General features: G+C 51.7%; 1 protein-coding gene and 1 long non-coding RNA gene across 9 annotated transcripts in view; one reads left to right on the plus strand and one right to left on the minus strand.

Annotated features, from left to right (window-relative positions):
* Nucleotides 1-313: 313 nt before the first annotated feature.
* Nucleotides 314-2,660, minus strand: LOC108517457 (uncharacterized). The gene is made up of 2 exons (XR_001882113.1): nucleotides 2,511-2,660; nucleotides 314-843 (listed from the first exon to the last, which is right to left on the minus strand). It is a non-coding gene; the product is annotated as an uncharacterized LOC108517457 (long non-coding RNA).
* Nucleotides 2,661-2,756: 96 nt separating this feature from the next.
* PORCN (porcupine O-acyltransferase) overlaps nucleotides 2,757-11,772 on the plus strand; it is an 11,841-nt gene continuing 2,825 nt past the window's right edge. The window contains exons 1-15 of one of the 8 annotated variants that reach the window (XM_017855394.1): nucleotides 2,757-2,895; nucleotides 3,216-3,457; nucleotides 3,574-3,746; nucleotides 5,076-5,268; nucleotides 5,672-5,715; nucleotides 6,112-6,293; nucleotides 6,374-6,504; nucleotides 6,620-6,637; nucleotides 7,928-7,942; nucleotides 8,041-8,166; nucleotides 8,325-8,425; nucleotides 9,518-9,594; nucleotides 9,691-9,754; nucleotides 9,861-9,946; nucleotides 10,994-11,104. In XM_017855394.1, the coding sequence (XP_017710883.1) occupies nucleotides 3,285-3,457; nucleotides 3,574-3,746; nucleotides 5,076-5,268; nucleotides 5,672-5,715; nucleotides 6,112-6,293; nucleotides 6,374-6,504; nucleotides 6,620-6,637; nucleotides 7,928-7,942; nucleotides 8,041-8,166; nucleotides 8,325-8,425; nucleotides 9,518-9,594; nucleotides 9,691-9,754; nucleotides 9,861-9,946; nucleotides 10,994-11,104 (1,494 nt within the window). In that variant the 5' untranslated portion in view covers nucleotides 2,757-2,895; nucleotides 3,216-3,284. The remainder of the gene's footprint in view (nucleotides 2,896-3,215; nucleotides 3,458-3,573; nucleotides 3,747-5,075; nucleotides 5,269-5,671; nucleotides 5,716-6,111; nucleotides 6,294-6,373; nucleotides 6,505-6,619; nucleotides 6,638-7,927; nucleotides 7,943-8,040; nucleotides 8,167-8,324; nucleotides 8,426-9,517; nucleotides 9,595-9,690; nucleotides 9,755-9,860; nucleotides 9,947-10,993; nucleotides 11,105-11,772) is intronic. The other 7 variants (XM_017855395.1, XM_017855397.1, XM_017855400.1 and 4 more) reach the window with 7 other exon arrangements.

The following is an 11,772-nucleotide window of genomic DNA, read 5'->3' on the forward strand; positions in this document are numbered from 1 at the left end:
TGGGAAGCAGAAAAAAAAAAAAAAAAAAAAAAAAAAAAAAAAAAAGTCCTTGCTCTTAGGAAATTCATACTGAAGTATTTAGTTAAAAGGGTGTCATATCTGCAACCACTAACAAATAATTCAGAAAAATCACTGTGTATCATTCAGAAAAATTTTATATATATATATATATACACACACATATATATTACATCTGTACATATATGGAGAGAAAAAAACCAGAAGGACAGAGACAGAGAGAGAGTAAATATGTTATCATTATAAGGCTTGGCATTCTTGTCAGTCCCATAAGTGAAAAATAGTATATCATTGTTTTTAATTTGCATCTCTTTAATTATGGAGAGCTCATTTAAAACACCCCAGAAACCACAACCCAGAATGACCACAGACATCTGTTGAGTGTCCACCCTCTACTAAGCTCCAGTGATAAAAATATGAAGCACAACATCTGGTAGATGTAAAATGGTATTATGTCTCACTGTTGTTTTAATTTTACATTTCCCTGAGAAGAGATTGGGTTATCTTTTCATATATTATACATATTGACCATCTCTCAAGTTTCTTCTGCTGTGAATTACCTATTTGTACCCAATGTCTATTGCCAAGTGTATTGTTTGTCCTCTTCTGATTGATTTGTAGATGTTCATTATATATCCTAAAATCTAGATCCTACTTCTTTGTGACACAGGTCAAAAGCCTAGATGGAAACAATCAAGTCCGCGAAGCCCAGGAGCACATGTGGTAAGAATCTTCCAGTTTTAAATGCCAGATCTTGCATTTGAGGGAAGTATTTCTGGTAGGTGCTGTGGGTCATTGTTGACTCAACTTGAGTGGGTTTGACAACTGAGAAAAAAATTAAAATGAAATTTAATTCATAAAATGTACATCCTGTATTCTGCTGTTAAGGAAAAGAATTGATATTTGTGCATCTGGTCTAAGCTATTATTCCTCATATATACATATTCCTACCGTATTAAATATTTTTTGTTTGTAATACATGAATACTAATTTATGAGCTAGAACTCCACTTAACTTCATGTTGAATAGAGAGAAAACATACATTTCTCTTCAATTACCATTGGTGTTTCCCAGCAAAAAACTGCAAACCCCACTCTTTTGTTTAACAGAAAAGGACACTGGAGACGGGTGAGTGAACATGACTTGCCCAGCTCCATACAGGCCATTGTTAATCTGATTAAATTCTGTTTCAGTTGGCTGCCCAAGTCAGGGTGGAGTCCAGCTTGACCTGGGCTTCCTTCTCCCTTCCATGTCACAGCTAAGCATGCAGTGCAGTAAGTGCCCAGTAAGTGCTCTTTTGGAAAAATAGGCCCTTCAACAGCCTAGGTACAAAGTGGAATGCCTAGAAACTGCAGCAGTAGGGTAGGTAGAAGGTGGGTGCTACATAACTCTTTAGTGTTGGTGCAGATAGAGTTGCAGATGGGGCCAGTTTAAGTGCTTTCTTCTTTATTTGTTTATTTAGAGAAGGAATTTTGCTTTTGTTTGTTTGTTTATTTTGGAGAAGGAATTTTGCTCTTGTCGCCCAGGCTGGAGTGCAATGGCGTGATCTCGGCTCACTGCAACCTCCACCTCCTGGGTTCAAGCGGTTCTTCTGCCTCAGCCTCCAGAGTAGCTGGGATTACAGGTGCCTGCCACGACGCCCAGCGAATTTTTTTGTATTTTTAGTAGAGACAGGGTCTCGCCATATTGGCCAGCCTGGTCTCGAACTCATGACCTCAGGTGATCCATCCACCTCGGCCTCCCAAAGTGCTGGGTTACAAGCGTGAGCCACCACGCCCAGTCTTTATTTATTTATTTATTTTGAGACGGAGTTTCGCTCTTGTAGCCCACAATGGCGCGATCTCGGCTCACTGCAACCTCCGCCTCCCGATTCTCCTGCCTTAGCCTCCCGAGTAGCTGGGATTACAAGCGTGTGCCACCACGCCAGGCTAATTTTTGTATTTTTAGTAGCGACGGGGTTTCACCATGTTGGCCAGGCTGGTCTCGAACTCCTGACCTCAAGCAATCCTCCTACCCTTGGCCTCCCAAAGTGCTGGGATTATAGGAGTGAGCCACCAAGCCTGGCCCTTAAGAGCTTTATAAATGCCCCCCCTTTTAAGTGCTCCATACTGGCCTCCCTCTAGTTCACAGAGAACATTTACTAGTCGCTGGGGTCACCTTCGAAGCAAAGAGTCTGCTGGGGAATTAAGCATGCAAATCACTTCTCAACGACGACAGGCCAAGTGTTCACAACTCGTCCCCAGGGGAAGCACAGGAGCCTAATTTGTGTTCCTAGGTGACACAGTCATTACTTATAAATGTTCCTGGCCGGTCCCAGGAGGTGGGGACGGTTGGGAGTTACTTCGGTTCTTTCAAAGGATGGGGAAGGAGAGATCTCGGTTTGTTTTCCCATCTGTGAAACGGGGACACCACGGTATTTAGAGGACTTGCGCGGGTGACTATTTCGGGGTGCAACGGCTTCCCTCCTCCCACCCCCATCCTTCCCTTCTCACTTCCAAGGCTTGGAAATTTGGAGATTCGGAAGTTTGTTCTTGGATGGCCAGAAATCCTCCAGATGCAAACGGTCTGGGGCTGGAACCGCCACAGGCCGGAAAGGTGCGGGCGTGAACGTCCTGCGCGCCGACGTCCCCCCGCGCCCGGCTCCCCTCAATCCTCCTGCTCCCCTCCTCCGCGTCCCCGTCCCCGCCCCCCTCCCGCTCTCCCATTGGCCGAGCCGGCGGCCGGGCCGCCCCGGGATTTAAAGGGCCCGCTCGCCGCGCCGCCCTGGGAGCCGCTGCTGGTCCCGGCCTTGCGGCCTGCGGGGGAGGCTGCCCGGAGGAGGCAGCGGCGGCGGCAGCGCGTCCTCGGTCCCCAGGACCACGGCTTCTTTCCTGCCAGGTAGGTCGCCAGTAGTGAGCACGCGGCTCCCCAGCTCCCATCCCTGAGCCGGCCTCCCCGGGTGGATCTGTAGCGCGAGTGCTAGGACCCCCTCCCCATCACCTTTCCGACTCTCCCTCCGGCTATGTCCCCTGCCACCACCTCCTTGCAGCCCCCGGACCTGGGCAGGACTTTGTTAGCGGCCTCTCGCCGGGTGAGGATGAGATGAGGCGCGCGGAGGATACAGGACAAACCCCCGCCCCGCGCCGCCGCATCCATACAAGGAGAGATGCACACGGCCCCCAAGTGTCACAGAATCCCCCTCTCTGCCCTCCACTCAGAGCGACTCTACCTTGGAAACCAGGGATTCCCCTTCCCGTCGCCCGCCCCATTTGATATATGGGCCTGAAATGTATGCCATCCCATCACCATCGGACTGGACTGTTCACAGCATTGGAGAGACAGAGGTCCTTCATTCACTCCAGGTCACAGGCTGTGCGTGTGCATGCCGAACACTCACATGCACACAGCTGGTGGCTCAGTCTGATGTACCTGACTTCTCACACCCTCCCCCAGTCCTCCAGTACGTGCCTCTACATGGGTTGGGCAGCCCCAAACTGAAATGTGAGTGTCGGAGTCCATCCCTTAACGAGGTCTGCCCCACGGACACCCGCACCCTCTGTGTCCCTGCTTTGACAGATCTATCCGTCTGGCCATCCATCCGTGGGGGTCCGCAATGGCCACCTTCAGCCGCCAGGAATTTTTCCAGCAGCTACTGCAAGGCTGTCTCCTGCCTACTGCCCAGCAGGGCCTTGACCAGATCTGGCTGCTCCTTGCCATCTGCCTCGCCTGCCGCCTCCTCTGGAGGCTCGGTAAGTGCCTGCCGTACGGTGCGCCACCATGCCAGGCCATATCAGACCTCCCACATTCATCCATATCGAGCCACACCTTACCCTGCCACATCCTGCCAGGCCCCAGCATGTCCAAGCTGGGCCCCAACATGTTCAGCCCCACCACATCCCACCAGGCCAAACCCCATTCCACCATACTGCATCCTACTATGCCAGCCACCCCATGCCACGCCACACCGAGCCACATCCTGCCATGCCAAGCCATGCCCTTCAGTATCCCTGGGTTCTGGGATTCCGGAAAGCTGAGATTCTTGGATCTTGGGATTCTGAAATGTCTACATCCCAAGGTTATAAGACATTGCCATGCTGATGTCACAGGGTTATGGAATCCCAAAGTACTGTGATTACAGGGTTTGGAGATTCTGACAATTTGAAATTCTCACATTCTAGACTTCTGAAATGTTGGCGTTTGTGGATTTCTATAATCAGGGCATGATGCATTTTCTGGATTCTAGGATTCTGAAATGTTTCCACAGTCATAGCAGGCCTGTATCTTAATGAAAGATTCCAAGTCCCCAAGATTCCTATAGGAGGCAGAGATTTCTGGAAATCTGAGATCCGAAGGTTCTACACTTTCTTTTTTCTTTTCTTTTTTTTTTTTTAATGGATGTTCTATTTTTTCCCAGGTTTATTATTTTGAAATATTTCAAAGCTACTGAAATGTTGAAAAAATAGTACAATGAGCACCCACGTATGCATCACCAGATTCTCTGTCAACATCTTGCCACATTAGCTGGCTCTATCTATCTATCTATCTATCTATCTATCCATCCATCTATCTATCTATCATCTTCCTGAATTCCTTGAATATCCTGCTGACATCATGACACTGTACCTCACATCCTTCAGTGTGTGGCCCCTGAGAACAAGGACATCATCCCCCACAAACACATCCTCTACCATCACCCCCCAAGACATTGAATCTGGATACAATAATGTTATCCTATGTAAATTGATATCTGAATTTCTTCCAGGGTCCCCCAAATGCCCTTTACAGATGTTTCTTTTCTTTAAACCCAGGCCCTGCCACCCTCTCCAGCTCCCCAACACCTGCTTTGGCCCCTCCAATCCCACTACATTCCAGCCTGAAGGCCTTTGCCCTGGCTATGCCCTCTGCCCAGGTCATCCTCCCCTTCCTATCAGCCCACCAACCTTCTCTTTCTTGTTCTCCCTCTCTCCCTCCCTCCCTCCCTCCCTTCCTCCTTTCCTCCCTGCCTCCCTTCCTCCCACTCCCCCTCTCTCTCTCTTTCTCGTTCTTTCTCTCCCTTTCTTTCTCCCTTTCACCCAAAGGGTTGCCATCCTACCTGAAGCATGCAAGCACCGTGGCAGGCGGGTTCTTCAGCCTCTACCACTTCTTCCAGCTGCACATGGTTTGGGTCGTGCTGCTCAGCCTCCTGTGCTACCTCGTGCTGTTCCTCTGCCGACATTCCTCCCATCGAGGCGTCTTCCTCTCTGTCACCATCCTCATCTACCTACTCATGGGGTATGAGTGTGCATCCTTATCCACACTGTTGGCTGAAGTGCGTGGGTGGGTCCCCAGGCCCCTGATGAAGTTGTCCAAGACAGGGAGGGTGGTGAGATTCCCCGGAGAAACAAGGGAGTCTGGGAGAATCATTTGCCTATGAGGAGAAACAGAACAGGGAGGGTGTGGAGTGTCCCTGGAGAAGGGAATCTGGGAGATTTGTCCTTTCACAGGACTGTAAGGGACAGGTTGGGCATGGGCTCCCCCTGGAGGAGGAAGCCTGGGAGAATTTTTCTGCCGTGAGACTGTTGTAGGATAGGAGGAGGCAGAACCCTCTGGGCACCTTGGTCCCCTCTTCCCCTGTCCCCTGTGGTCTCAGAGGCCATGAGTGTCATGGGACCAAGACCAGCACCTTTTTCCTCAGTGAGATGCACATGGTAGACACCGTGACATGGCACAAGATGCGAGGTAGGTAGCCCTGCCCCTGCCCCTCTCACCTGCCCAACCCCCCTGCCCCACTCCGTGTCTCCTAACTGCCCCCACCCTGCGCCTTTCCTCCCCTGCTTTTCTCCCTCACCTGCCCACCCCACTGGACATACAGACCTCACATTACCCTCGGGTCCGTGTCTCTTTCCACTGTGCATTTTCCCGAAGTCTGTCTGTCTCGTGTCATGTACGTGCCTGACTCTCTAGAGTAAGGGCATCTATCTGTCCTGGGCTTCCTTGCCCACCTGCCTATCTGTCCCATGCCCACCCATCCATCCTTGTGCCCCCTTTTCCTACCACATCTCACCTGATGCACCTGCTCCCTGCCATGCTGATCTGCTCTCTGCCCATCCACTTGACCATGGGCACCACACATAGGGGCCCAGATGATTGTGGCCATGAAAGCAGTGTCTCTGGGCTTTGACCTGGACCGGGGCGAGGTGGGTGCGGTGCCCTCACCGGTGGAGTTCATGGGCTACCTCTACTTCGTGGGCACCATCGTGTTCGGGCCCTGGATATCCTTCCACAGCTACCTACAAGCTGTCCAAGGCCACCCACTGGTGAGGTCCTGAGTGGATGGGTGGGCAGGGACTGTGGGAGCCACCCTGGGGCAGCACTCATGGAGCCTTGATCCCTACAGAGCCGCCGATGGCTGCAGAAGGTGGCCCGGAGCCTGGCACTGGCCCTGCTGTGCCTTGTGCTGTCCACTTGCGTGGGCCCCTACCTCTTCCCATACTTCATCCCCCTCGATGGTGACCGCCTCCTTCGCAAGTGAGCACAGCCTTCGAGGCCCCTGCCCAGCAATGAGGGGGTTGGGTAGGGACCCACGGTTTCCCCAGTTCTGAGCCTGTCTCTTAATGCTTCTTTCTGTCTTCTGTTACTACAGCAAGAAACGCAAGGCCAGGTAAATGAGGGCAGGTGTGAGGGCGCGTGGAGTGGGGCTGACGTGAGTGGGGGCAGAGCCCATGACCAATGGGTTCTGTGTGTCCAAGTGTGTCTGACCGTCAACTCCATGACTAGACAGAGACTGTGGCTGGCTGGCTGGCTGACCAAGCTTGGCTCTGTGACTCTGTATGACTGACACTCTAACACATACTATGTGTCTGGCTGTCCATCTGTTTAGCTGTCTCACTGTTAGAAGCGAGTCACATAACCGTCATGGAGAGTGACAAGTGTGTGTTCGTTGGGTGACTTTAAACTGTCAGTGACTCTGGCTAGGGATATGTATGGGTTGTTTGTCTATTGGCCACTGACCCCCGGAATGTAAGCCTGTGAATGGCTGTCTGGCTGTGCCATCGTCAATAATAGGGTGCGTGGCTGTCATTGGATAAGATAAATCTGTGTTGATGATTCTGATTTTTTGTAGCTTTGGCCAGGAGTGGGTCTGACTGTGGCTTGTCATATGCCTGTCTGTGGAGTTCATGAGCTACCTCTGCCTGTGTATCTGCCTTGCCTGATGGCTTGGTGTTGTCTAGCTGAGGGGTTGTACCCGACTCTGGTCTGTGCCTGCCTGCAGGACTGACTGCCTCTGGTTTGACTATAGGGTTTGATCAGGCTCTTTGGTTGTATGGCCCCTGCCCCACTCCCTGACTGCTGTTTAGATCTAATGCCAAATGAGTCTCCAAAAGGTCAAGTGACTTGACCAGTGTCACCCAGCTAAGCAGCCAGGCATGAATCCCAGGCCTAACTTCAGAACCTATACTTTTTCCAACGCAAGATGCTGCCTGTTTTTGACCATGTCTGATTGCAACTAGTAGGGGGTGTGTGTGTGCATAGCAGGGTGTTTGATGTTCTCTGTGCCCAGCTCAGGGATTTTTGGCTGTCCTATGGTCACTGAGTCAGGTTAGAGCACTGCAAGGCTGGGAGTCTGATATTTGTGTCTGGCTGTTAGAGGGTGCAGGTCTGTGAAGTCGGGCCTCTGATGGTGGCTGGCTTTGGCCATCTGGCCATGTGAGCCTGCCACATTATAGGACATATTATAAGACATGCCATATTATAGGACTGCTCATGCATCCGTTTGAGCCACATAAGACTAACTGCCTGAGGATGGATGTCTGTGTGTGACTATCATAGTTCACCTTTTTTGCGGTTACATTTCGTCTGTCTTGTCTGAACAATTCAGACCAGCCTCCAGGGCCTCTCTGACTCTCTTTTCTTTCTTCTCTGCTGCCTTCCTGACCCCTGGGGGCCCTAGGGGCACCATGGTAAGGTGAGTCTACAGAGCGGGGCCCAGGATGCTGACATGTGGTGGGGTATCATGTTGGGACCTGAACGTGATGCCTCTCACCCCTGCCCCTTTCTCCCCAGGTGGCTGCGAGCCTACGAGAGTGCTGTCTCCTTCCACTTCAGCAACTATTTTGTGGGCTTTCTGTCCGAGGCCACAGCCACGTTGGCGGGGGCTGGCTTTACCGAGGAGAAGGATCACCTGGAATGGTGGGAGGGCTTGGGGACCCCCTCTCCCACAGGGTGCTGCCTAGAGGAGCTGCAGGGAGGAGGGCGGGTGCTCCCAGGGAGGGAACAGCCAAGACAGAAGTGTGGTGGTCAGATGAGTTGAGATCCCAAATGGATGTGCATATCTCTTCTGCCAACAGGGACCTGACGGTGTCTAAGCCATTGAATGTGGAGCTGCCTCGGTCAATGGTGGAAGTTGTCACAAGCTGGAACCTGCCTATGTCTTATTGGCTGAATAACTGTGAGTCACCAAGTCACCACTCCAGCTATGTTGGTAATCCAGGCCCTTTCATACATTCATACAACATTTACTGAGCACCTTCCGTGTGCTAGGCACCCAAAATCCCTACCCTTGTGGAGCTGCAGTTCTCCTGGGGGGCAGATGATAAATAAGAGGAAAAAAAATACATAATAGCTCAGGTGTTGATAAGTGCTATGGTTTAAAAAAAAAAAAAAGGTAAAGCAGGTAAAGGTGATCCAGGAGTGCTGGCAGGAGATAGGAGTGGGGAGGGTGGGGTATTGCAATTGTAAAAAATTAGCCAGGGCAAGTCTTCCTGAGGAGGTGACATTGGAGCAAAGATGCAAGGCAGGTGAGGGAGCAGGGAGTGCAGATACATGGGGGAGGAATGTAGCAGATGCGGGAATAGCAGGTGCAAAGGTCCTGAGGTGGGAACTTGCTTGGTGCATGGGGAACAGCAAGAAAGCCAGCAGGGGCAGGAGCAGAGTGAGCCAGGGGCCAGTGGCAGGCAGTGAGGTCAGGGAGGGCCTGGAGGGTCTCGTGGGCCACGGAGAGGACTTTGGCTTTTTCTTTGAGAGAGATGAGCGCCACGGCAGGGCTCCAAGCTGAGGAGGGCCCTGGGCTGACTCAGGTTGCAACAGGATCCCTCTGGCTGCTGTGAGGACAGACTGAGGGGAGGGGGCAAGGATGCAGCGGTGAGGAGGCCACTGCCATCACCAGGCCAGTGATGGTGGTGGCGGCAGTAGATGTGGAGAGGAGAGCTCAGATTCTGGCATATTCTGAAGGTGGAACTCACACGATTTGCTGAATTTGGATGTGGGAGTTTGGGGAGGGCAAATCAAGGGTAATTCCCAGGTTTTTGCCCTGAGGAACTGGAAGGGTGGAATTGACATTGACTGAACTTGATGAGACTGGGAGGAGCAGTCTTGGGGGAAGATCAGGAGCTGGGCTTTGGGCATGTGAAGTTTGAGGCCATCCAAGGACTTTATCCTGGGGGCTCCAACAGGTTGTGGGTATTCTCATCCTGCCGATGGCCTTCCAGGAGGGGCTGGGGGACTCTCAGGAGAATTTTGTCCCACATCTCTTCCCCTCCAGATGTTTTCAAGAATGCTCTCCGCCTGGGGACCTTCTCAGCTGTGCTGGTCACCTATGCAGCCAGCGCCCTCCTACATGTGAGCAGGGTGGAGCAGGATCAGGGTGGAAGCTGGGTGGGGGCGGGTGGCAGGGCCTCTTCCTCACTCATTCCATTGTCCCCTGCACTCCCCCAGGGCTTCAGCTTCCACCTGGCTGCAGTCCTGCTATCCCTGGCTTTTATCACTTACGTGGAGCATGGTGAGTGCAGGGCCCAGCCCAGCTGATGGATAGAAAGTTGGTCGGGGGCTGGAGCCAGCCTCCCCTGAGGCTAACCTGACCCCCTTACCTCTCCCCACCACCCCAGTCCTCCGGAAGCGCCTGGCTCGGATCCTCAGTGCCTGTGTCTTGTCAAAGCGGTGCCCGCCAGACTGTTCACACCAGCATCGCTTGGTGAGGGTTCAGCCTGGGCAACCTTGTGCCCAACACTCCCCGTCAAAAATGTTCCTTCTGTCTCTACCTTGTATCTGTCTCAGGGTGCCCAACTTCTTCTTTTGGTGCCTGAGCCATCCCCATAACCTCTCCTCTATTCGCTAGCATCTGTTTCCCTAACAGGCATTTATTGAGCATCTGCTGTATACACACCTGGCATTTGTTTCCCCCAATGAACATCTGTTGAGTGCCTGTTGGTGCTCTAGGTGCTGGAGACACGGTGAACGAAACAGACCGAAGTCCCAGCACTATGGGACGAGCATTTTAACTGGGCAGACAGTAGATATAAAATGAGTCAGTAAAGTCTAATAATAGTGTGTCAGATTGCAAATAGTGCTAAGGAGAAAATGCGTAGGGAAAAGGTGATTCCTTTATGGGGGTGATTTCCATTTGAAATAGGGAGGTCAAAGAAGCCTCCCTGGTGAGGTGACGTTTGAGGCCTTTAACCGAAGGAGGTGAGAGGGGGAAACGTTCCAGGCAGAGGGACACCCAGTGGAAAGTCCCTGAGGTAGGAGAGGGCCTGGAATCTTTGAGAAATAGCAAGGCAGCCAGTGTGGCTTGAGCAGAGGTAAGGTGGGGAGGGAAGATGGGTGGGAGGCATGGGCCCGCTAGGTCATGGTGGGGATCTGGTTTGGTTTGGTTTTGTGTTTTTCATTCTGTTTGCAATAAGAAGTACAGACAACCTCATATTTGTCTCCCACCCGACTCCCGTTCATTACTATAAAGCCCCGACTCAAAGCCCTGCCACTCTTCCTCCTCAGCCTGGAGACTCGAACCTCCCCCAACCCAGGATGCCCTCACTGTGAACAGTACCCTCATCCTTGGATGCCTCTGTACTCCCATAGGAGGCTCCCTAAACCATCTCTTCCCTATCTCAGGGGGTACCCTGGGCATTCTCAATCCTGGAACCCACTGTACCCTGTGTGTCCCCTGGGCTCCCCCACGAAGGAGGAGGTGGGACACAGTGAGTAGGTCCAGTTGCCAAGTATATCCATCTGTCCCCCACAGGGCCTGGGGGTGCGAGCCTTAAATTTGCTCTTTGGAGCCCTGGCCATCTTCCACCTGGCCTACCTGGGCTCCCTGTTTGATGTCGATGTGGACGACACCACAGAGGAGCAGGTGAGGTGGGGCCCTGGGCTGTGTGGTTAACCAAGGGTGGCGCTACCTGGCAGGGGGAAACCATGAGGACAAAGGCTGGGAAGCTGAGGCCTGAGCTCCTCAGACTGTGCTGCTTTGCCTGGGCAGCCAGTGCTCCTCAGTCCTTTACCATAGTCCCTCTGCTTGAGTCACACTATTAGGTCTTTTATTTGGATGAAGTATGCAAAATATGTTTATTTATTTTACTTATAAAATTACTTTTAGGCTGGGCATGGTGGCTCATGCCTGTAATCCCAGCACTTTGGGAGGCCGTGGCAGACGGATTACTTGAGGTCAAGAGTTCAAGATCAGCCTGGCCAACCTTTTGAAACCCTGTCTCTACCAAAAATGTAAAAAATTAGCCAGGCATGATGGTGCGCACCTGTAATTCCAGCTACCCAGGAGGCTGAGGCAGGATAATCACTTGAACCCAGGAGGCGGAGGTTGCAGTGAGCCCATGCCACTGCACTCCAGCCTGGGCAACAGAGCGAGACTCTGTCTCAAAAAAAAAAATTCATTTCATAGAGATGGAGTGGAAAAATCCAGGTTTTACTTGTGTTAATTATTTCACTTCATTATCGTTTAGGTATAATTTGCAAGACTTCTTATTTATTTATTTATTTATTTATTTATTTATTTTGAGTCAAGGT

The sequence above is a fragment of the Rhinopithecus bieti genome, unplaced genomic scaffold (genome assembly GCF_001698545.2).
Source record: "Rhinopithecus bieti isolate Rb0 unplaced genomic scaffold, ASM169854v2 scaffold_41736, whole genome shotgun sequence".
Lineage (NCBI taxonomy): Eukaryota > Metazoa > Chordata > Mammalia > Primates > Cercopithecidae > Rhinopithecus > Rhinopithecus bieti.